This window comes from Chroicocephalus ridibundus, chromosome 4 (genome assembly GCF_963924245.1).
Source record: "Chroicocephalus ridibundus chromosome 4, bChrRid1.1, whole genome shotgun sequence".
Lineage (NCBI taxonomy): Eukaryota > Metazoa > Chordata > Aves > Charadriiformes > Laridae > Chroicocephalus > Chroicocephalus ridibundus.
The window spans coordinates 56,057,420-56,083,521 of NC_086287.1; the positions used below are offsets into that span (position 1 = coordinate 56,057,420).

The following is a 26,102-nucleotide window of genomic DNA, read 5'->3' on the forward strand; positions in this document are numbered from 1 at the left end:
CATTTAGATAGCACACACAAGCTATAGGTTAGAGTTTTTCAAGGGAAGAATTGGATAATTCTGTTTATTTATGTGACTGCAAGCTAAGGCAGTTCTCAGGGCCTTGCCCTTTAACTTGTCCTATCACTGTAACAGAAATAAAGAGCTGATCTAGCTCAGGTCTTTGACGGTAATCACGCGTGAGCAGTTTGGCCAAGATCTGATATTGCACTTATTGCCAGGTCACGGGGAGAGAAATCTTACATCTTACCTGTGCAATGGAAAGACAGCTTACTCAGTGCTGAACAAATGCCATGATCTGACTAAGGATTTATCCAAAATGAGAGAACAAGAGAAACATCTTGTTTCGGACACTGGGTTGCTTTGGAGATCTTTTTTCAGGCTCTACAGTCACAGAAGTCAGCGGAAAGCCCTGCCACAAATTGCAGTGGTCAGGCAGTATTCAGGGTCCATCCATGTGGCATCAACCTTGCAGGAATCCTCTATGTCGCTCCTATGGGGTCATCAGTCGAGGTGCTCTAAGAGGAGCCTCTTGGAGCCATCTCCAGTTATCCCATTTCTTTTAAGGGCCAAAACTAAATGGCCTCATTGCTGTTTCTCTCCTATGAGGAACGTAAACACAACATTGGTTAAAGCAGTGACAAGTTTATGTAGAGCGCTCCATTTTGCAGTCTCCGGCAAAGATATCCAGGCAATTCCTCTGGATGGTGGCTTTGGGATACTGTGTGCCCTTTCAGCCAGAGAAGCATCTACTCTATCTGAAGTGCAACATGATAAAGAGGTCAGAAATAAGTAATACATTTATGCTGTTAATGCAGGGACAGGGCTTAAGTGACCACAGCTTCAACTGGAAACTCACTTTTTAACCCGTGAGTTGGCATAACCGTGAGAGTTGTTTTGTCATTTTAACGACATCTTTGCAGTGTGCCTGGAGAACCGGAAGGTTAACTCAGCTTTGCTTTTCGGAAGGGAACTGCACCACCCTGGTTTGTCTACCTCCCGCCCTGCCTGGGTGGGTCTGCCGTGGCTGCCAGCCCCACTGGCCTGGGGTGGAGGATGCTCTTTGGGGCTACAGCCGTGCTGTCAGCGTGAAGCAGGGCAGCTCGCCCGAGTCCTGCTGGTGCCACACAGGGTCGGGGGAGCGACTCATCTCCTCCCCCTGCTGCATTAACTTTTTCCTGGCAGCTTTTTCCTGGGCAAAGCTTCCTGGGGGTGGCTGAGGGCATCCTGGGGAGGGTGAGCAAGCCCCGGGAGGAGGAGGGAGACAGAGGAGACTGTACCCTCTCCCTACTGCTGTTGCTGAAGCTGTGCCGGAGCCGTCGATGTGGCTCCCCAGAGTTAGTTGCTCAGCAACCAGAATCAATTAATATGCTTTGCAGAAAGTGCAGGGGAAACCCAGGCTGCTGTCAGTGAGAAGGCAGGAGGCTGAGGGTGACTCAGGATCCCACTCCCTTCTGACACCCAGTAGGTCCCACCCCATCCTCTCCAAGCCCCCCTTAGCCACCCATTCTTTATCCCTTTCTCCTTCCCTATGATGACTTAGTGCGTGTGTCCCCAGGCAAGGCATCTCCTTGCTCAAGAACACTCCTGCTTTAGGGGTTTTGCTTTTAGATCTAATTTGTGGTTTTGGGTTATTTGTCAAGCTTTCTCCGACAATTTTCTAGAAATTCTAATATTCATGTTCTTTAGGAGGGGGAAGGTACAGCTGATGTTTTTTGTCAGATGGTTTTAAAGATTCCTCAGGATGAGAAGGCTTGTTTGGTAGTGCACAGTTGAGCAGCAGTAATGAAAATGCATCATGTGTGAACTGGAAAAGTTTTTGCCTCTTCCTTTATTACAGGTAATCAGCACTGCATATATGAGACCAAAGAGGTAGTACTGATTGTTGTGAAACACGTAGATAATAGAATAAATGAGGGGTTGTTTTATTTTTTTTCTTCTCCTTTTCTGCATAGTAATTTTAGGGCTTCGGTAAGGTACTATTTTCTTTTTTTTCTTCCTTTCTTTCTTTCTTTGATTTTCTTTGGAGTCCCTCTGATGACACCACGAATCTGGGAATGAAGAACTTCTCAGAGCTGATTGGAAATGGCATTGCGGAGCTGAAACTTAACTGGAGGAAATATATCTCCTGAAGAAGAAAATATAATGCACTGTAAGGATCTGACTTCTGGTGAAAAATTCAAGCCTAGAGAAAACTTGTCCGCTTTGTTAGGAAGAATGGGTTGGACAATTTTCTTCAATTCCAAAGGATATCAGAATGCCATGCTGAGCTTAATCTCTGCAGCATGCTCTGTGCTTCTCATCTCCTCCTGATGCACTGCATGGTAAGGCCTTTTTCCTTCCTTTTAATAATAACCATATTTCTGTTATGGTGAGAGGTAAAAATAATAGCAATGATCAAATGAAAATTGAAAAAATGCAGAAAGCTAACAAAAGAGTGTATGTTTGTATGGTTTTTTCCAGGGGCAAGTGTCTTGATTACTGCAGCAGCTTTGTAAGATCATTTCTGCCTTTCTCCCTCGCTTTGTGACAGCGTGTCTGTGTGTGTCCACACCTGTGCTGTCATTTGCACTTGGACTGGAGCATCAGTAGCTGTATTGTACACATTTCCATGATAAAGAGGATGTTTAAGAATTTGCTTTGACATTTCTTTCTCTTTTTCCCTCCCTCCATTCCCCTCCTCCTGCCTCCTCTTTCTCTCGCTCTGTCTGTCTCTCTGGGGTCATGGTGCTATACCTTCCCTGCACCTTAGTTGTGCCCTGACCGCTAGAAGGCAAAAATAGAAAAGAAATCCTGTACCAATGTAAGAATAGTTCTGAATATGTATTATCTGAGTAAATAAAAGCTACAGAAGGGGTTTGAATGTCTGCAAGATCTGCAGGTACAAAAGATTATTTTGCTTCCCAAAATCAATTGCAGACTTGGATGCTGTGTTTTAGATACGGTGGGAGGCAGATCCTTTTACACATGTCAGAAAGCCAAAAAATGACCACTGTGAATTATGACAATGTTATTCTTGATGACCCAAGTCATAAAATGAGCAAAGCCAGTACGAGATGTTCTCGTATCAAATAATTTTTGTCATGTATTAGCAGGGTGTTGAGAATTATTATAAATGGCTCCAGTGGATGTTGCAAGATATTTTTCATTAACAGCTGCCATGTGCTTTCATCTTCCTGGATGAAAGGTGCTAGGGGAGTGCAAGGTGATGTTATTAACTAATTACCCGACTTACTGAAATTTAGGGTCATTATCAGCAAATTACCAAGCAGATCGGGAATTATCTAGTGAGTTGTTCTGAGATGGAAGAAAAGAAAGCCTGGTTTACTTGGATTTCTGTTTCAGAAATCAGGGTAGAACTAAAAGATGAAGGAGTGGTGATGTGAAATATATATATTTTCTTATGCATTCTGGTGGATCACTGAGTTTGGAAGAGGGAAAGTTGAGTGCCTCTTGAGGAGCAAACTGTGATGAGGGCCTGCCCCCACTCTGACGGTAATTCTCTGCAAATCCCACTGCTTTTGATGGGGTTAGAGACGGACCAGGAGTGGGTTTGTGCGGCAGTTGTCATGGGCTGTCCAGCTGGGTGTGGAGCTGATGGGTTCCTGGCAGCAGCTGAGGGTGAGGGGGACACAAAGAGCCAAAGCAAAAAGGCCAGACCAGGCCACACCAGGACTCGTGAATGAGCATTAAAGCTTAAAACCTATTCAAAAGATGGAATTTTGTGGTAGCTTCCAATACATCTTCTCCTTGTACGATGAAGGACTCCAGAGGACAGTTTTTAGAGAGAGAATGGTAATGCGGGTTTTTCAAATCACTGCAGTAGGAAGAGAGATGATACACATTCCTGCGGTGTGACAGTTTTTCTGTAGGGTTCAGGGAACCAGCCTTGATTTTAGGATTAAAGGTTCAAAGTATGTATATGTGTGCACTGAAGTAGATTTTGGTGTATTTTACCATCTAAAATGGTAAGTAGTGACTAATGGTGACTAGTATAAAAACCAATAAGGAAAACTGAGGAAGGACAGCACAACCCTTAAATATCATGTTCCAATCTTCACTGCTGGAAGCAGCTCTTACGTGTGGAAGTGGTCCCCTCAGCTCTTTATGTGAGCAAGGACTGCATCCTAAACTCAAGTTTCCCACTGCAAATCTCTCCTCACATCAGCAGTTCTATTTCAATCAATGGGACAACTCGTATGAGTAAGAACTACTCATGTGAATAAATTATGAAAGGTTTTATAAGACCAGGCTCTTTGATTGTCATGGCAACAGATTTATTAGGCTTCAGGCATAATTTGTATTTCCCTTCTAAACAAAACCATTTTTCCTTTTACCCCTGTGAGTCCTTTTGCCTTGTAATTAGGACAAGAAAAATAGGTTAATTACATTCTTAAAGATCATGCAACTGTACAGATACATTATTAGTGAAGAATTATCAGAGTATGTGAAAGTTTACTTTTATTAGTGGTCTCCAAATCCAAGAGATGTGTATTCTTACTAGCATCATTCATTGCCTTATTTATTTTTGTGACAGTATTACCATTGCTACTAGGTATTGTCAATTCTTCCGGCAACTCAACCAAAAAAAAAAAAGAAAAATAATTCCTTCTTTAAAATATCACTGATCTTATAAAAGTATCCTCTATTATTAGGTTCAAGGATACTTACCAAGCTTTCTTCTACATTAAATATGTTCATTTTTCCTTTAATACATGATGTTTAGCTCTTTACTTGATCCAGGAACGTATTTATCCTCAGGGTATAGAAACACAACATGAAGTCATAATTATAATAAACTTCCTACAGAATATAGGTATATATTGAAATAGGAAGCATAAAATCATCTGGATTTTCTTTCCCTGTGCAATTTTGCATGCTTATAAATGTCTATATTATTAGGATATATATTACATAACAAGTAATATTTCCTTCATTGCAATTTGTAAAGAACAGTTCCTTTTCAGGATACAGTGCATAGGAATTTTTATTGCCCTATGTTATGCATTATGGAAGAAAGAAAAATATTAGAAAAAGCAAGCATGGCATCCTTTAAATTGTATCCAGTACATTAATGCAGCAATAGGTTCGTTTGTTTCTTTTATCCCTATAATAGCAACATGTACATAACAAGAATAGCGGATTATTTTCTAAAGAGTCTGTGATCTTGAGAGAAGGTTTTGCACAATACAGGATATTCGTTATCTTTAGCAGACATTTCTGTCAATGATTCACCATGACTTAGAACTCTTTCTTTAGTGACATTTCTAATAATTTACTTTAAACATTTGCACAACAGCTGTATTTGGCTTTCCGTGTCAATTCTACAGCAAGTAAAATTAGTGCTTTCCTTTTCTTTTAAGATACTATTGAATAAAGGTCTGATGCTGAAAACACATGTATTTCATTTCAGTCCATTGTACTGTTTCTTTAGAATAAACTATGTGAATTAGAGCTTGAACCACCTGCATTATCAGGGATGTTCTACTGAACAGTGGGAATACTTTCCACACTCGCAGCAACTATTTCTAGTCAAGAAAAATGTATTTTAATGATAGAACACATAAGCAGTTCCTGTGCTTGGGCTGCCTTGAGCTGTCTTGATTCAAGATCCAACAAAAACCTGATTTTTGAAAGGCCCACAAAAAAACCCAAAATAAAGCCAAATCTGTCTTAAACTTTTATTGTTTAAACAAAAATAGCCACAGAAAGAATATTTATGGGACAAGAAATTTCAGTACATCAGCATCTGTGTTTTTCATAAACCAGGATAAAAAATTGCAAAGGCATAAAGTTTTTAAAAAATTAAAAGCTCTAAAAAAAAGATATATATATGGAAATACTGATTTCAAAATGACACAGCATTTCATTTTAACATTTTTAATCAGATTTTAATTTGTTACAAGAAATTGTACTGATACTTGTTCACCTGTTTTTCTCAGTGCAAATTCGCAACATTTTTAATTAATTTTTTTTTTAATTTTTTTTTTGAAAGGAAAACATTTTGTCATATATTTTTTTAGCTAGATCTGTTAGAGTTGTCCCAATATTTATTGGCTCCCACAGGTCAGCTCTTTAATTAGAGGCTCTCTGAAGGGCCATCTTTAACACTACATATTGTATAGACCCTGATGCTAAACCACAGTTTTTACCAGGTCTGTGGTAGATGTAAGATCTGACTGTGATCCCATCCTTTAATTCGTCTTGTGTCTTTGAAAAAAGCAGGCCTCCATTTTGCTGAGAGTTTCACAGATACCAGAGGAAGTAATTTCTACTACAGAAACCTTCAAAAGGCCTTCAAAAGGCCTTCAAAAGGCAAACAGGCACGGAGTAGAATTAATCGAGTATTAATATCCTTATTAAATAGATATGGAACTGAGGAACAAAGAAACTGCCCAAAGCTATACTGGCAAGGGAAGAGTTCGGAATTGAACCCAAATGTCCTTATTCTCAGTTCACCGCTGTCCCTGCAAGGTTGCTCTTCATTTTGTTCATTTTTTTTGCTTAATGACTTGCATTTGGACTTTTAAGTTAATACTATTTGAAGTATCAAATGTGAAAGGGAATTATTGATGCATACTTCCTTTCCAGTCTGACACAGTTGTCCTTAAAAATTCTTTTTTCTTTCCCGAGCCATTCTGTCTGAATGTAACCATTAATTATGCAATTGCGTTACTACTCAGGGGAAGTATATTTTAGATTAAACAGAAAATTACTAAATAGAAATATCCTAAACACGTCATACAGGTTCTGGGGGAGACGCACGTGAATCTGTTTATGCTGTCAGGGTTTGAGGATCGCTGTGGGGGTATGTAATGGTTTTGAGGGCCCTTGGTAAGTGAATCAAATTTCAACAGAGAAAAAAAAATCCAGTTAAATCATAAAAAGACTGATCATTTGCTGTCTAGAATTCACAAAGGTCATTATGAATCTAGCACTTGTGTGCAAAAAAATGACACAGAGAATATGGTACCTAACAGTGATTCTTATTAACCCCGATATGCCTCCTCTGTCCGAGGGAATCTCTCAGCTTTTTATCCTCTTTATGAAAAAGGAAAAGATGGTTTGTACAAAAAATACCTAGCTGCTAAAATTACATTTGAAGTTGGAGAAAAAAATCTGCCTTGGCATCTTAATACAAACCCAGGAAAATGTTGTACATGTTGAGAAGGAAAAAAAGCTTTTTGCTCTATTAATAGACTCTGGTCTATTTATACAGCTCCAGATGTGACACACCTCTGGATGCTGACAGGGACTGCACTTACCCAATTACCCAATGACGTATGAATGTAGAAGAGTATGAAAGACCGATTAAAAGCAGTACTTTCACTGGAAACCTCATCTCACTTGTGTTTTATTCCTGAGAAATGTTAAGAAGAGAACTAAAAATGCACCCTACAGCATCAAATACATTCTTTTTTTTTTCCTGACATGAACTTTTTACTGGCTTACAATGGAAAAGGGTTAGAAAGTAATGCCTTAGTGAAAACATACTCCATGCTAGTGAGCAATTGCATAACTTGATTTAAATTACTGTTCTCCAATGCACAGAGCTCAGGGCAGCCAGGGGGACCACCTGCACTCCATTTTCATCAGCAGTGATGGTGCACAGGGTCATCCCCGCCTTCCTCTGTTCTAAACTAGACCTAATGTTATGTATAAATATCATAGGAGAGGTTCTGAAAGGCTTTTCCAGTTAAGCTGGCAATTCTTCCATGGAACCTGGGATATTGTAATACATAAAAATGTTTAAGTTCAAACACATGCTGGTGTTTAAGAACTTAACATGTCATATAGCCCTTAGTTCTTTTTTAAACCAGGGCAGGTAAGGGATCTAAAAATACCTTTGAGGACCTGAGCATGGGATTTATAATATTTTTATATATATTAATAGATCAGGAAAGTAAATCAAATTATTATAGTAGGGTAATTATTGAACCCTGACAGGTAAGGTGGTTTTTAGTTGCCTAAGAAACATTGGAGAACCACTGAAGTCTGTGAATATAAATAAAAAATTTCATTCATGGTAAGGGCCTCAGAAACAAAAGGCCTGGAGAAAAATAGAAGAGCCAAAGAGATCAGTAAGCTTTGATGAAATAAAAGGTTGCAAAAAGGGTAAAGGATGTCTGGTACACCTCTTTATGAGAAAACAGAGTGGAGGAATGCCTGTTCCAGCTTTCAACCAAGCCAGACAGAAGAGAGTAGTGTGAGTAGAAAACAATGTGGTGTTTGTGGATATAAATCATGCCGTAATAGTTTGTTACCAGTTTAATGAGGATAGTAATGCAGTGCATATTCTTAATTTCTGACTTCTAAAATTTTGGGACTTACAATTTTATGCATACGTCTTTAGATATTGAAAAGCACCATTTCCTCCTCCATGTGAAACTGTGATGTAGGACTTCACCTTGACACATCCCAAAACCTAGCAATACTCTGTAAAGTGAGATGTTACTGAACTGTGTTATGAGTACCAGAAACTTTCTTTTAAGGAAGGCAAGTCTGATGCTTAAAAACAAAATCATTTAACTTTTTGGATGAGAAAGCAGATAGCAAGACTGTTTATTAAGACCTCTGACCTGTGTGTTGTTGGAATTTCTTTTTTACTTTGGGCCTAAACCAAAGACTGGTTGAAAGGTTTTTGTTCAGTTATTCACAACAAATGTAACTTTTCACTGACTATAGAAGCAGTACAAAATACTTAGCAGGAGAAAGTAGGATTTTTGCAGGGCTTTTAAAGCATTCTTGAAAGTGGGTCTTAATGGATGACCGCAATGGCCCTTAGGATAGTGTTGTTTCTGTGCTGCTGAACATAGTACTTGTTCTCTATCTGTCTTAATCAAAACTAGAAAACAAAGCTTTCCTTAGGAAGAGTCATCCGTTTCACTGATGTCATATCCATTTATTTTGGGTTCCTGTGTTTTCATTCCATAGCAAATGCTTTATGTTGCATCAAAATATTCTGGAGCTTGGCGCAGCTGGAGGCGTTCTCAAAACACTGTTATGGAAATGTGTGACAATCTACGTTGTACCTGCTCCTTTGGAGCCACGCTGAGATATTGTTAACTCAGTATAAAGGGAGCAGCATCTTTGCCATGATTTTGTGTAATGCTCGAAGTGTTTCGGTGTGTCACGTTACTGGGAAGATCCTGAGTGTGCAGTGTTACGTACCTTGTAATATGGTTTTAATATCATTAGCACATCAGTGCTGACTGAGGAATGCTTGGTCTCTTACTTTTTCTCCTAATTGCTGTCCCTCAAATTCTGCATCTGATCATGTGCTTTCGAATGGAATTGTAAGGGGTCACGTGTATCTTTGAGTCTAGTCGTTGTCCACACACTGAAAACCATGCAATGGATGTTTAATGCAGAAGAGCCCACCGAGCATCTGCTCCATCCATTCGTGCTCACCACAAAATAGTTCTACTCCTCCTCACTGAATTTTAGGAAGCCAGTAAAAGACCACAAGTCACATCTGCAATGTTTCACAAAAGGAGATAGATCAAAAGCATCACTAAAGTCGTATATTCCTTTGGAGGGAAAAAAAAGCAAGTAAAGCATGCCTAAAGTTACAGAGAGAATCCTAAAATAGTTTTGCTGAATCTGTCTCCAAATTAGTTTCAGTAGATTTATGAGTACATGAAGAAGGCACACCAAATGGGCATCACAGGGATTTTAACATCAGAAACACGAGTGCTCCCTACCTCACAACCTGTTCCTACACCCGGCCCTCCTCTGGAGCCTCACGTGGAGGTGCAGCATCTCCCTGCAGAAGTCAAGTCGTGCATGAAGAGAGAAACAACCTTTCAGGATCCCTGCAGGTTAAGCATGGGAGTAGTACAGTGTGGATATGATGCAAATAGACAGGATCAATAAGCAATTTCCTTCCTAAAACAGAGGAGACTTTCTGACATCAGCTCTTTAAGGATAAATCACAAACATTTTTACTAAGTAACAACATCTGAAGAGACCACTTGGCCAATCTGGACATCCATAAGTCTATGGGCCCTGATGAGATCCACCCGCGAGTGCTGAGAGAGCTGGCAGATGTTATTGCTTGGCCACTCTACATCATCTTCGAAAGGTCACGGAGCACAGGAGAGGTGCCTGAGGACTGGAGGAAGGCCAGTATCACTCCAGTCTTCAAAAAGGGCAGGAAGGACGACTCAGGGAACTACAGACCGGTTAGTCTCACCTCCGTCCTTGGGAAGGTAATGCAGCGACTTGTTCTGGATGCCATATCCAAGCAAGTTCGAGAGCAGAAAGTTATTGGAAGTGGTCAACATGGATTTTCCAAGGGTAAATCATGCTTGACCAATCTCATAGCCTTCTATGAGGTTATAACTGGTTGGCTAGATGAGGGCAGAGTGGCAGGTGTCATCTACCTTGACTTCAGCAAGGCTTTTGACACTGTCTCCTATAACATCCTCCTTACGAAACTGAGGAAGTGTGGACTAGACAAGGGGACAGTGAGGTGGATTGAGAGCTGGCTGTGTGACAGGAGTCAGAGGGTTGTGATTAATGGAGCAGGGTCGAGTTGGAGGCCTGTAACCAGTGGTGTCCCCCAGGGGTCAATACTTGGACCAGTATTGTTTAATGTATTCATCAATGACCTGGACGAGGGGACAGAGTGTATGCTCAGCAAGTTCACTGGTGATACCAAACTGGGAGGGGTGGCTGACACCCCAGAGGGCCGTGCTGCCATCCAGCATGACCTAGGCAGGCCGGAGAGTTGGGCAGAGAAGAACCTAATGAGGTTCAATAAGGACAAGTGTAGGGTCCTGCACCTGGGGAGGAAGAATGTCAGGCACCAGTATAGGTTAGGGGTGGACCTGCTGGAAAGCAGCTCTGAAGAAAAGGATCTGGGGGTCTTGGTAGACAGTAAATTATCCATGAGCCAGCAGTGTGCCCTTGTTGCCAAGAAGGCCAACGGAATTCTGGGCTGCATAGGGTAGAGTGTGGCCAGCAGGTCAAGGGAGGTCATTCTCCCCCTCTACTCTGCACTGGCAAGGCCACAACTGGAGTACTGTGTCCAGTTTTGGGCTCCCCAGTTCAAGAGGGACAGGGAACTACTGGAGAGAGTCCAGCATAGGGCAACAAAGATGACTGAGGGACTGGAGCATCTCCCTTATAAGGAAAGGCTGAGAGAGCTGGGACTCTTTAGCCTGGAGAAGAGAAGGCTGAGGGGAGACCTTATTAACGTTTACAAGTATCTAAAGGGTGGGTTTAAGGAGGATGGAGCCAGGCTCTTTTCAGTGGTTCCCAGTAACAGGACGAGGGGTAACGGGCACAAGCTGGAACACAGGAGGTTCTGAACAAATATGAGAAAAAACTTCTTTATGGTGAGGGTGACAGAGCACTGGAACAGGCTGCCCAGGGAGGTTGTGGAGTCCCCTTCTCTGGAGACTTTCAAGACCCGCCTGGATGCAGCCCTGAGGGATGTGCTTTAGGCAATCCTGCTTTGGCAGGGGAGTTGGACTAGATGATCTCTAGAGGTCCCTTCCAACTCTGAAAAATTCCGTGTTTCCGTGAATTACTACATATCTTAAGAATCTGGTGGCATGTCCTCCTTGCCTACACATCTCTAGTAGATGCCTGTACAGACGCATCCTCCCTTCTCCCTTTTTGTGTCTATCCCAGTCTATGTGAATACATGTTGCTAACCCCTGTGACAGCGTATCTGGGTACATCTGTCCCTGGTGCGTGCGTGTGAACTGAGCCTTTCGCCCCTTTGGTGCATACATGCATATCCCTCCTGCAAAGGAACACAGCTGTGGGATCCCTCCCCATCTTGCCTCTCCAAGGACCTGCTCTCCCAGTCCCCTGTGGCTTATGGACAACTCCTCAGCCCTTGGTGATACTGCTAAGAACAAACCCCTCAGCTGCATAAATGATGTGTGCACACATGATGCCTCACAGGTGATTAAATGAAAGAGCCAGCATGGCCTCATGAGCCATGGCCATGTCTCGCTTTGTCTCTTGGTCGGTGAGCTCTGCCAGTATGATCTTGTGGGCCATATCCATCACAGATCCTTACTGCTCCTCAAGGCAAAGCCCAAGCCTTGTGCACAGGACTCAATTTTCACCCACGTGCTAGTGTGTGATGACTGCTGCTGCTTTCAGAAAGATCCCACTGAAATGCAATGAGCTGAGATGCTTTGGATAGCTGTTTGGGTAAGCAAATTGCAATCAGGTAGGACTTTTCAACTTCAGCTGCCTGATTTGCTTTACACTGTGGGTGTGAAATGCAGTGCTCTGCACATGAACATACCTATGTCCTCTCTGCTGGGGTGAGATACTGTCCTTCTTGGGTTTGTAACAGCTGGTGTGAAATCTGTATTTAAGTCACCACAGCCTTGGTTCCCACAGACACAAATGGCTGGGCCAAAGCTGCTCTCTGCTTCACACTTCTTTTTCTTCTGGTCTGGAGGTATGAAGTCCCATCCCCTTCCCTGCTTTTATAAGACGTAAAGATGCTGGGTTCTCTTGGAAATCAGGTTACAACCACTGCGTGAGTCAGCTTCCAGATCTGTTCATCAGGGCTACTGAACCTTGCTTGTGTGTCCCAAGGTGAGGATTAATCTGCTAATGTTTGTAAAAAGCTATGTAAATGATCTGTATCACGCTGACAGGTCAAGTACTGCGTTGCTCACTGGCTGCTCCTCCTGACAGTTTAAGATATATGCCAAACAATGTCTGCACTTTCAGGTGGTGTTCACTGATGTAGCTTGACTGGTTTAACCCTCTCGGGATTTGGCCGTACTTCTTCTGGCTTACTGATCGGGTGATAAAGCACAAATATGCAAGGCGGATGCTTTTCACATAACCTAGAATAAAATAAATACATTGATTTATGCTTGTGCAGAACCACGAGCTCAAAGGAAACCTCTTGGATCTATTATAGCATGTATGCAGTTCAGGTCCTGAAGGACACATGGACAGCAACAAGGGTGAGCAGAGCTCGGTGCCCTGCTGGGCTGTGGGAGAGACGCAGCAGCAGAAGCCATTTCTGCGAGCCATTGGCAGGATTTGGCCCTTCTGCACCCGCAGGAGCTGCAGGTGCTCAGAACGGCTGTGAGGCTCAGCACGAGCCCCTCCGAGAACACGAATTCAACCCAAGAGGAGGGTGGGCTTGAAATCTGGGAGCCTTTTTGTCCTGTGCTTATCACGTAGATTGCAGCTGTTGTCAGTTATTAAGACTAGGGCCTGACAGTGGTAGATACTGTGCAAACAGTAAAAGAAACAGCCTCTTCTAGAGAATTAATTTATAAGTGAATGCAACTTCCATACCCAACTCCACAAGCACACAGAACAACAAAATGTGGCCAAAAGTTGAGTAGCTGCTTTCACTGGCTGCTTTACCACCTACCTGGTCCCAGTTATCAGCATTACATGTGGATTTTTGTGTTGATTTTTTGGTATGAATGATTAATGCTTTCATCATCTTCGATGCTTTTTGCGGTGAAGATCACTTGCCACTGGTCTTTGCTGATGTCTCTGTGGGTATATCTATGCTTTTCCTTAAATACCTAAGCTAAAAAGCAATGCTTCAGCATGAGGCAGGGGCTGTTCTCGGTACAAGCTGTTACTAAACGAGAGTACAACAGCCAAAAGAAAGGGACTTTCTGTGAATCTTCATTGTCACACAGTCCTCTTCTTTGAGGCTACTGGAGCTGGTAACTTGCTGTGCGAGTCATTTGCAGGAACTAACACAGGGATAAGGGGTCAGTACATACGCTGGCAATTTGGGTGACTATGTTGTGAAAACGTATTTCTTATTTCTACCACTATTGCTTTCAAAGCCTAATACAGTACCTGGTGTAGTCAGGGAGAATTGTGCTACGGATTTCTTCCACAGCTGGATCACACCACTGGCCAGTTTCACCATCGCCACTGGTACAGGTGGCTGCCGTAGAAAATATGAACAGACTGTGGTTTTGCACTTTGTTTCTTTACCTGAAACTTTTTTTCCATTCTTCTCCTGCTTCAGATATTTATCTGCCACACACTTAGGGTTCAGTAAATGCTCAGTGCCTATCTCCGTGTCTCTGCACAGTGCTTTCGCATGCAGATCTCCACTGGTATTAGCAGAGCTGCATTGTAACTGGGTATCTCCGAGATTTAGCACACGTCTTGTTTAGTTTCACTCAAACAGCCCGTTTGTCAGCCACAAAACTCTGTGAAAATGATCGACAACGAAAGGAACTGATTTCTTCTTCCTCCTCATAAACTGACTGCCAGTCTCCGTTTAGGGTGTTTGCTTACACTCGTAATAAATAACCTGTATAAATGTACCCAGCTCGCGTTGATCTAGCTGGATTAAGCAAAATGCAGAGGAAAGATGGCAGAGTGTGGGCTTTGGGGCACGTCTAACAGATGTAGCAGGATGGTGGCTGTGGTTTCAGGTAGCTGCTCCTCATGGGGGTGGAGGCCCCTTCTACTTTCCGGGAGACGACTTCTCCCACCTGGCTCTGTTGGAGCTATCTGGGGCACGCTTACATGTGCAGCAGTCCTATGACTGCAGCAGAGATCTTGGCAATGCCAGTTATAAATGACTGCAAGTTACAACAGGAGGAATTTATAGGCCACGTTTGGGTGGTTTTAAATACCTTGTTTACTGTGCTGTTAAAAAAAAATGTGCAAAATCATAACAAAATAATCAAGACCAAACATCTGTAAATCTTCCTTTGATGAGATGAATAGTGATATTCTAGTGTTTATGGTCTTGACAGCAAAATGACACGGGGGAAAAAAAAAACCAAACCAAAATTAGCATTTACAAGAAGTTAGGAATGAGAAAACAGACGGAAGGCAACAGAAACTTGTGCTAACAGAGGGATTATGGCTCTTGAGAGAGGGCAGTGTGCCATCTACGAAGAGCAGTCATTTTTGCAAATCCCTGTTTTCCTGGTTAGCAATTACCACCTGGCAACAGTGAGGGAGAAGCAGACCGTACCGTGCTTTGACAAGATGGAAATCTGGTGCTTCAGTGAAATGTTTGGTGGCCCTGCACAGCACCCTCCTGGCAGCACAAACCTGGGGAGGGAGTGCTACTGAGCGGGCGGGACGGAGATGTGATTCCTCAGAGCCCGGATTGTTCATGCTGACCAACCTCCCACCTCCAAAGGGTGTCCCCATCCTCCACGCAGGTGCACCCTGGGACCCCAGAGGTCCTGAGTCCCCAGTGGCACCTGGTGCTTTGGGCACTCAGCCATCCTTCCTGTGATAGGCAACAGCATACAGCAAAAATCTTGTTGCAAGTGTGTTGTGGGAGTTTGTTCTAAACTGGATATGAAGTGGGCGGAGTGTGACATAGTCCTCACACTGGTAGAGGATGGTGTGGATGCAGGTGTCTATGAGAAAGCTATTCTGTTCCTTAATTATTTGCAAATATCTGCATGTGGTGGTGAAGTGCGGTGCATTTGTAAGTCATGCCGGTTTTCTCCTTAGTGATGTTTACTTTAGCCCCAGGGAGTGTGCAGAGAGAGTAGCTGTGACCAGAGTGGATGACTTCGTCAGAGGAGGGAACTTACCCAGCCTCACTGACAGATTTTTATGAAGGGTTTCCCAAGGCCAGCCTGCAGCAGCGCATCACTACAGATAGGCTTTTGACATTTGTAGTCCAAGAAGCAGCGGTATTCAAAGTAAAACACCGCCAGTGGCTTTCCATAAAAAGCCTGATTCTTGGATTATTTGTGGGGGTTTGAGTGTAGCTTTGAGTTGTACAACCCTAAGCTTTCTCTTGGAAGGACTCCAGGAGCTTACATCCTTCTTCCTTTCCCCCCTCCGAGCAAAGGGAGTCACAGCAACGCTGATTTGCTCTGCAAGCTACTTGCAACAACTCCCAGCCAGGGAGCAGCTCCTGCTTTGGCTTGCACCCTCCGAGCAAGCTCCAGTGAAGAAAGGAATGGAGAAAGGAAGAAGGAACTGGGAGCAACTGGAAGAGAATCACGAGTTTGGGAAAACAGACTCAAGAGTCCTCTGAATGTTTTCTTTCAGAAATAAGACCAAAAATGCTCCTGTCCAAACCTTATCTTCCTGAAAATTTGACAAAATTAATTTCTTCTTCATAAAATAGATTATCCTGTTGGAAAAATAACTGGAGTCTTTCTGACTAGCCCATGCAGAATAGATCATCCAGTTTTCCTATGGTCGCTGCCATAGGTGCTAATCCGATTATAGGCATGAAACGTAGGCAAGTGTAATTATGATGCGGACAGATTTATGTGTCCCTAGACAGGTTTTCAAATAACAAAAAGAATATAAATATTGGATCTATGGAAAGAAAATGTCCATTATTAAAATCAACCCACAAGCTTGTACCGTGAAAAAGCTTTCTTCTTCAACTGAGCTGTCAGCCCCGCTGAGATTTTAAATTGGAGTTTGTCTAGTGTAACTCTCACTTTCTATTTAAAAAGCAAAGTCAGAAGCATTAAACTTTTGTCTTGGGTTTTTAAAATACAGGAAAGCTAATATAATTGCTGTACTACTGTAGAGTTATGAGCTTTTAGGCGCTCCAGTTTTTGGCAAAAAAATGTTATGTCTTTTGATTCATGGTATAAGACATTTCCCTCTATAAATTTGCCATACGCTTTCTCTTCAGAAAAAAAATCTTCATCCCTTCCTCTCCTCTGAACCATTTGGCTTGGCTCTTTGGTTTTTAACTGCCTGTGCTTCACTCGAGAGCTGGCTGCATTTCAGTCACCAGTCACTGTGCAGAGTTTCTATGTGAATTATTGGAGTGTGCTTGACATCGGGAGATCTAAGGAATCGAAAAGTGTGGTTCAAATGTCAGACTGGAACTTGAAAGGCTTCCGGAGATGCAGAGCTAGGTCTGTGGTCTGACTGAGGCAACGCCCGTGCCAAACTCAACAGAAAAAGTCTCTGGGTGACAAAAGGATGTCCCCTGTTGGACCCGTGTCGTGGGCAACATGCCAGCTCACCAGCTGGTGTAAAAAAGAGTGGTTTACAGGGTGACACAAAGTCACAAACCCTGTGAGGAGAACGAGGGTTGGATATGTTACCTGTGTCAGTGATGTTTAGAAGAAGCTAAGGACTGATAAGCTAAGCAAAATAGGACTTAGCTTGAGTTCTTAAGTTAGACAGGTGTCTGTGAATGCAGTTAGCCAGCATTCTCTGGAGCAAGTCTCTGGAGAAAAAGTACTCCAAACAAAGAGAAATCTTTGGAAGGTTGCTTCTTTATCAGGAGGAAATGGAGAGGAATTTAGTTTAAGGATATTTTTCTGACTTGTGTTCATTTATTTTTATTTGCCATTGATATTGGGTAACACTGAATTGACAGGACAGTGTCATTCTTAATGCTTTATTAATCTTCTCTAGCAAAATAGTATGTATAATAGAAAAAAAAAAAAGGAAACCTGCACATTTTATTTGGCTTTTTTGCGCCCTTCCTTGGAGTCTCTAGAGCCATAGATCAATTGCTAGTGTTTAGTGACCTCCTGCCCAAGCGTGTAGGGCCTGTGGGTGGGTCTTCTCCTATGGCTGGCACTTGTACAGTGCGTAATCTAAGATGACACTGACCCTTGCAGCCTTATGGGAATAGTATTTTCAAGAGGATGAGTTTTCTTGAATATTTTCTTCAATGTACTGTGTTACATGCCCAAACATTTCTTTCATCTTCTTGAGCATATGTCCTACATTTCCGCTCTGCTCTTTTTGTTGCATGGTTTTGATTGTAGCCAACAGCAAAGGTCAGAAGACATTTTAATGTTTCTATTTCTATGTTTCTGTTAAGCTGAATTAAATTGTTGGTGCTGCAAAGTGACTTGTTAAAAAGCGTATGCTGCAAGACTTCAACCGGTATAAACTGAAGCTGAGCTGCACCAGTTCAAACCAGATGGTTCAGAGAGAAAATGTGGCCCAAAAAATAGGTACTGATCTGGAAAGCAAGAAAAAGAGTTCGGTTCTCTGGAGCTTCAGTGGGCAGCTTCATGAATTTAGATAAAGTTTTTCATCTTGCTCTGCTTCAGGTTTTCTGGATGGATGGTACAGTGACGCTGTATTTTAAAGCACTTTGCACATTCAATTTTTCTTATTCCTTTCACATCTAGCATTAATCAGTACAACTGCCTGTTTAATTCACATTACAGATAGGTTCTGAAATCATAATATCTAGGAATGCTGTGATATCATTGAATAAGTTAATTATGTTTACCAGTGTCGTGAGTATTCACTAGAAGGCATCACTTCTTGGTCCAGAGTTGAACCAGCACTGAGTTTTGCCCATCAAGCAGCCTTCCATTTCTTTCCTACATAGTGTAGTGAATCCAGAAGTTTTTCTTGGAGTATGACTGATTCAGATCAGAATTTTCATGTTAACCTGAATAGTTAGTTCTGTCTTTTAAAAGCTCTCAAATGGCCTTTGGAGGAGTTTGGCCCAAGCGCCTTTTTTATTATTTTTTATTTTAATCCCAGATATGTGACTCATGCAGGATCTTCTTTTTTTTTTTTCTATCTATTAGAATTTCCTTAAATGTCGTGAAATGGCAATACCTAAATATCTCTTCTATGATTAGTGCTTATTTCCAAATTTTGCTTTGTGAGAGTGAAGTCCTTCCTCTCACCAGAGCCTGAAGAACACTGTTCCACTGCAGGGCTGCCACCTTCTGTGGGTTTTAGGTGGCACTCCTTGTTGCTGCCTTACAGCGCGAAAGGAGAAGAAATGGATAAACACCTCCCTAGAGGACCATTTGGCTTTAAAAATAAGAGTAGAGCCAAATGGATACTTTACAAATGTGAGCAGAGTATCTTAACCAAGAAAGCAGCAGTCCTATAGGGATGTTGCGACAGCTGCTAGAATAGCCAACAGGTCTGTGTGGACAAGCACAATATCTTGGCCAACAATTCATAACCGATAAACACTTTGTTTTGAAAATTAAGTTGAAGGAAACATTGCCAACCTACCGTTTCTAGGCATGTTGCTATTCATTCACTTATCACGGTCTCAGTGCTCTCCCTGTGTGTTATAAGGACGCTGGGAGCTACACACAATCCTTTCCAATGACCAATTTTGCATAATACAAATACTATGAATTTTTTATTTTTTATTGTCAGCCTCTTCGTTGCAAGCAATATTTTTAAAGAATCCATTACATGTTAAAAAAAAAAAAATCAGGGTTAAATTTGGCGCTTTGTTCTGGGGGCATAAATCCAGATTAGCTTTCCTTTTAACAGTATTTTTGCTCAAGATTTTGTGAACAGAACTTGGCTTGGTGTCCACTGAAGAAAAATGTAGCAAGATATACATTCCTCTCCCTAAATCCTTAAGAAGAATTACCAATATGCTACTGAATACTGTTACTATAAGAAAGCAGTGAAATATTTTCAGTTTTGTGGCTATGTTCTTGGTCTTATTCACATTTTATATGGGCATTGTTTTAAATTACTGGCACTACATTAGAGTATGTCAAGACGCATCATATAAACAGATACAATTTACCATGAGCTTGAGGCAACATGATGTGTATGTTGCATTACATTAGCTACCAAAATATGTTCCTTATATAGTACGGTACTCACTGCAGACAGAGACAGAACATGGGTTGTTAGGCATACTGTATGGAGTTGGAAGACATATGCAAATAATCTCTCTAGATCTATAGCCACATTCTTCGTATCTTTTTAAAGAGAATAGGAATAAGCTATAGGACAAAAAAATAAATCCAAATGGCTTTGCTCCATATGCAAGGCGACATCCTTTGCTGAACAGTGGAAACCTCTGAAGACTGGGAAACATGTTACTGTGAGGGTGACTGAGCACCAGCACAGGGTGCCCAGAGAGCTTGTGGAGTCTCCATCTTTGGAGATGTTGAAAAGCTGTCTGGACATGGTCCTAGGAAACTGACTGTAGATGGCCTTGCTTGAGCAGGGGCTTGGACCAGGTAACCTCCAGAGGTCCCTTCCAACCACAACCAGTCTGTGACTCTGTGATATCCACAACTCACAACAGCGAGCACTTGTTATAGCGATGCGCCAGTGCACAGGGATTAGGAAATCCAGCTCTTCCCATTCCCCTTTCTTCACTGCCCATCCTGATGGCCTTGCCAGAGCATTTGGTGAGTTAATTGTGACCTTTTCACTCCCAAATCCCACTTGTCTGCTGTGCCACAGAATTCTACCCCAAGCCCTGAAGAGGTGTCACCTCACTAACGTGTTTTCCCACACAAGCTACTCCCTGCAAAGCCAGCTTGTTTCCTGTCCTGGTTTGAGGTAAAACAGAACCAATTTTATTTTCAGTAATTTCTCTTTGTGGCTAAGCCTCTTCTAACTAACTGAACTTTGTGAAGTTAATGGTGTATTTTTAAGACAGTGTCTGCTTCCAGAGTAAGACCTGATTTTTTATAATTTATGCCAAGGAATGGTGTGCGGAGACGCTCTTGGTTGTACTTACTGCTATAAAAACCAAGGTCAGCTAACTTTGTTATTTGCCCCATTGGAGGGTCGGAAGCAGAAAAGTGTAGAGGGGTCGCACCTGCGGGGAGGAGCGGACAAGACAGGTGACCCCAAAATGACCAACGGGGTATTCCATCCCATCTGCATCACGATCAGTATAAAAGCTGAGGGATCAAAGGGTCAGCCCTCTTTCTTCAGTGGGCAGTGTCCAAGGAGGACTATCTGTTCACCTGCCTCTGATCCCAATCCATGTGTTCTTGAATCCAGATCCAGAATCCAGTTCCCACCTGTTGCTGAGTCCAGTCTGGGACTTTCCCAGTGCCTGCTGATGATGTCATCCTGGGAGTTTGATATGGTTTTGTATAAATTGTATATATTTAATTATTTTCTTTTTATTATTTTATTACTATTTTCATTAAAGTAGTTTAGTTTTCTTTTAAACTCCTAGATCTCTCTCTCTCTCTCTCTTCCTCCCCTCCCTGGAGAGAGAGGTCGGGGAGAGCATCTGTCGTTCGTTTCAGTGGCCAGTCCGGCCCAAACCACGACATTTCCTCGGGAGCGTGGGACCTGTGCAAGCGGAGCTGCCTCTGCTCCCGCACGCCCGCGTGCTCTGAGCACGAGCCAGAGGGGCAACTGCTCCCGCGGATCAAGGGCCTGGCTCTCCTGCCTGTACTGGGTTTGTGCAAATCGACCTTCAGCAGCTCGCTTCAACCTTCTGTTCTTTCCCCCCCTCCCCTCCCATACTTCATACTGGTGTAATTTTGTAAGCTGCTCGGGCTCGGTCCCGTTCTCGCTGTCTGTGTCTGGTTTCTAGCCCAGACGTCAGCAGGGGTTGCCACATGCTGCTGCAATATAAATGACTAATGATGATGATAAAAGGTGTGGGAGTTGGTTGCCTGGAGTGTTATCCTACTTTGATAACTTTGTTTTAGAAACTAGCTTCTTCCTCAAATTATCTGTTATTTTACCTTATTAGGTCTAATATTTTAAAGGCAGACAGGGATTTTTGGCTGCCTCCATTTTTGAATGCTCATCCCAGGACTTTGAAAGAGGCTTTGAAATTTTCGGAGTTTGGATGGTGTTTCTGTCACAGTGCCAGTAGCCTTCAGCGTGAACTGCAGGTTATTGGCACCTTTAAGACTCAGCTGCAGCTGTGTCCTATAAGAGGCATTCAATAGGGAAGTGCTCTATTTTTAAATTTGGGCTGATATAGGTAATAATTACACACAAAACAGTATGTGAAAAGAACATTATCAAGGTTGCACAGCTCAGCACTTGAAGCTAAGAAATGCTGCAAGTAAAATTGTCTCTACTCCGTTAATTTGCCACCTTGCACAGGTGCATCAGTCACAGACTATTTTTGCCCAGGATCCAAGTCTCGCTTGGTGCGCATAATAGATGACACACTTTGTGACTTCAATACTTCATTTTCTTTTCACTGTTCAATGCATAGCTCAGACTCTGCTGTGAAGGCAAAATTATTTTCCGCTGGGGCATTCCAGGGTGTTCCATCGTGCAGGTCCTTGCCACGTGCAAACACTGACTTATTTCCGTTTACAGCACCTTAATAGCAATTCTGGGTATCATTACTCCCTTGTACAGCTGGTAACCTAAGGCAAAAAAGACTAAGATTACAAGTATCCATAATTGTGGGTGCCTGATATAATTTTGAGTACCTGGCAGCACATACTGCAGCTCCCATTGCCTTCCACTGCAATGGCCAGTACTCACCAGTTTCAGATATTCAAGCCCGCAGGCTCCCAGAGATACAGAACAGGGCAGCAGCTTTGAAAAGCCTGGTGTGAATGAATTGCCCCATTCCTCAGGGCTCCTCTTCTCAGGCTCTCCTGCCACCTTTTAAATTCTGCAAATAAATTTGAAGAATCCAACAAGCAAAAGTTTTTTTCTCTCCTCTTCTCTGGCAAATGCTCTGACTGAAGCTGGAATTCGGTGGACACAATAGTGCTTAGCTAAAACTTACCTGATAACTCATGAACAGGAGGAGGTTGAATTTATCCTAGAATTTATCCTAGATCACCTTTAATTGCGGCATTTTTGGCTGATCTTCTGCAAATTAATAAAAAAAAAAAACAAAATAAAGGATTTATTTTTGAAAAGCAAACTCAAAACTTTTTGCTATTCAAATTTTCATATTGATAGCCGTCAATGTCATTTCAACCTATTGAACTACTGCAAAGGTGCTTTGAGATAAGAGAGTAATTAAGCAGGAAAAAAATGACAATAGTGGTAATTTCTTTTATAACACTAATCACTTAAAAATTAGCACATATGCACAAGACCTTCTGCAGCACTTATATCAGGCCTTCTGTGCTACAACAAAATTGCCGATGCAATGAAGATACTTGAGTATTTCATAGAAAAAGTTGTCAGGTTTCTATATGGATAAAACCCCATTGATTCCTGTACAAAGCAAAACTGAATTTTCCCCAGAAAATACTACCCCTGAGACAAATGGCTGGAATGCATAATTTCAGACCAAATAGTTATAATTGGAAGAAGTTATAAAAAAAGCCTGAACACAACTTTCCTAAATCAGAAAGTGTCAGTTGGCTACAATTATTTGCAGTGTCCCTTGATGTAGCTGCAATCAATTTTTGGAATAAAGATATAGTTGGAACTAAAAGATTCAAGATATTTGCTGTACCCACAAACTGTGGGTCAAAAGCAGAGGTCACTTCAGAGGTGAGGGTGGTTAGATCCATTACCGGCCAAATTATCTTCTGGCCTTGGCAGAATTTAGGGACATTATATAGCAAAAATTTAATACAAATTTGTGTCACTTTTCCATCTCTTAATATTTCTTAAATGTCTTCTGAAGCAGCTCAGTTTCTGTTCCAACATGCAATGGTGAGGGCAGATCTTCAAATTGCTTATGACAGAGGTTATGTGCCTCCTGGCAGAGAATGGAGACCTGTCTTTCACTGAGACTTGGGTATTGTATTTTTTCCTGTACGGGGCTTCAATGTATTTTTACTCCTAAAAGAGAACCCTGGAGATGCCCTTGAAATAGAAAATGAGGTGCTGAGATCTGGAATGATGGAAAGAGATACTTTAAGATCTCATTCTCTCACATAGCTGTGTCATCTAATGCTACTTTTATCTGAGCAAAAACACAAATTTTGAGGCTTTTATCAGGGCTATTTTTAGCTGAATATACCAGCATTCAGGTGTTCTCATTGCAGATTTTTGTTGTTCTGCTTTTTTAAGCTCAGTAAATATGGGCAAAGGACTAAGAGAGAGAACTCTGACTTCAAACTTCAAATCTTTGTTCTATCATAATTTCTAGGGTGTGGGAAGGAGAGATGTTAGCCTTTTTTTTTCTTCTTTTTTTCGTTTTTTTCTTTGAATGAAAAGTGTCCCATCTACCAACCTGGGCAAGATATAAATCATAAAATCTTTGGAGTCAGGACAGTACATCTTCAGAGGGTTTAACACACAGGCTCCATGTAATACCAGAAGTCCGGAAGACTTTTGTTCTTTGTTGCTCCAAAACCCCTTTTTATAACTAGCAAAGGCAGAGGGAAAGGCAAGAAAGAGAACCAAAAGCATGGACTAGCTTCTGTATGAGGAGCAACCAGACAGACCAGGATTTTTCAGTCTTGAACAAAGATGATTAACAGGGATACGGTAAGAGACTTACAGCATTCTAGGTGGCTTGCAGAATAAAAGCCAATTACTCACAGTTTCTCAAATTACATAATGAGGAATCAAGTAACAGGTTCAAATAACAAGTGGATACTTTTTCAGACATCCTTCAATAATCTTTTGAGCCCATTGCTAGAGGACTCTCTATAGAAAAAAAATAATAACACAAGTTTAAGAAGCAATTAGACAAATTTAGAGAAAACAAATCTATGAAGGGTCATTAAACCCAAAGATGCTTCCTCTGGGGGAGGAAGTCCTTGACCTGCAGATTTCTGGACTGTAGTTAGGTGCAGGGGGGGGAAGCATTACTGCACACTTGTGCTGTGCGTCTTTGGCATCAGCCACTGGCAAGGGGACGCCTGATCAGCTGGGCTGAGGTCTGGCTCCATTTGGGCACTTTTATGCCCATTAAGACAGCAGTGTGTTTGGCTTTTACTGGGCATCTTATAAGGCAATTCTGGGAAGTCTCCACTGTGGCTAGCTCTATCTGTCCTTTTCCCACCGATGGGAAAGGAGCAGCAGTGAGACAACAAATACCAGTTTGGGGCTGGTGTTTGGTTCTTCTCCTTCCCCATCGCAGCTGCTGCTTTGGAGCCAGGAGCCAGTCAGGCTCTGCAGGACGGGGCTCAGCAGACACTAGACGAAGAGGGAGCCTAAGAGATCTGTTCCCCATCATTGCGTCCACAATATGCAACTTTTATCTCCCAGTACTAACTGCTCATTGCAGCAGAGCAGTAAATTGTCTGAAAATGGAGCACACACATCATCAGTTATTTTTTTAGAACCACTGCACACGTTGCAGAGGGATTCATGTGAACAAAATAAACAGAGACCATGTTATTCTTCCTCTCTTCTTGCTGATAGAGGGTATCAGGAGTTAATCTTGGGAGGAGTGGGAGGGAGAAAATGCCCTTTTGACTCAAAAGGTCTGAAAAGAAATACCGAGTATTTAAAAGGAGGAAAATAGCAAGTGTGTGCTGCAGTACCAACCGAGAGTCAAACGCTTCTGAGGTGTAGCACCAAGCAACCAAGCACAGTGCTGTGTATCAGGAAAATGGACTATGAACACAAAATAGGCCAGTCTGAACCAAGAAGAATTATACTGATATTTCACCACTGTTTGGGACAGAAAATGTATCATCTCTGGATTTGTGAAATTTGGAGTTTGAACCGTACATGCTTCCAGTTCTGTTTTAAGTAGATTGCTAATTTTGACCAATAACAACTCATTCTTCGTAGTGCATCTCATAGCAAAGGGGAGAGGGCTACGTGTTAGTGGGTGACTTACTGTCATTTCAGTCAGGTTGGTTTCTTTCACAAACTCGGACTCATGAAGTTTTGTGAATCCTGGCATGGGAGACCTTGCTGTAGGTGGAGGAGCCAAAGGCTGTCTGGGAGTTTACGGACAGCACTGTCTGCACACAGGCAGGTAAAGGAGAGGCTGTAGTAATAGCCTGGTATTTAAGGATCATTATTCTGCTTCAGATCATAGCTTTGTTTCTAAGATAGCGATACTTGTATTCAAAATACCTGGCCTTTATATAATAGATTTTAGGTATCCTGAGCATTTCAGGGTTGTGCATGGTCCCAGAGACATGAATGAGGAGAGGAAGGTAAAACTGTAGAGCTGGCTGCAAGTCCTTTGCCTCCTCTGAGTTCTGAGATGCCTGGGGGACAAAAACAGCCGCCAGAACAAACTGGGTTGGACCCATGGTAGGGACCAGGATGAGCCCTCTAATGCATTACCTATTTGAATTCTGCCCTCTCAGAATAACCTCTTTGCCGCTGAGTGCTTCCCTTTATTCTAGAGGAGGTCTCACATTGCTGAGACCTTTGGAAATATGCTGGCTGTAGTGCTATAAATAGCGTGTGTTTCCCACTGACTCAAACCTGCCAGCATAGCAGCAGCCTGACGTGGGTTTATTTTCCTGCTTGAGGACTACACAAGCGCTTGTGTCCTCTCTCCGCTGAGACATCACTTCGCTTTAGGCACCGGTCTCTGCTCACTGCTGGGAAGTGTTATT

General features: G+C 42.2%; 1 protein-coding gene across 9 annotated transcripts in view; it reads left to right on the plus strand.

Annotated features, from left to right (window-relative positions):
* Window positions 1-26,102, plus strand: part of TUNAR (TCL1 upstream neural differentiation-associated RNA) — a 171,444-nt gene that overhangs the window by 132,761 nt on the left and 12,581 nt on the right. For 8 of the 9 annotated variants that reach the window (XM_063332745.1, XM_063332751.1, XM_063332750.1 and 5 more), the window contains one exon: window positions 2,030-2,324. The exons of the other annotated variant lie outside the window; for it this stretch is intronic. In XM_063332745.1, the coding sequence (XP_063188815.1) occupies window positions 2,286-2,324 (39 nt within the window). In that variant the 5' untranslated portion in view covers window positions 2,030-2,285. The remainder of the gene's footprint in view (window positions 1-2,029; window positions 2,325-26,102) is intronic. 9 annotated transcript variants of the gene reach the window in all.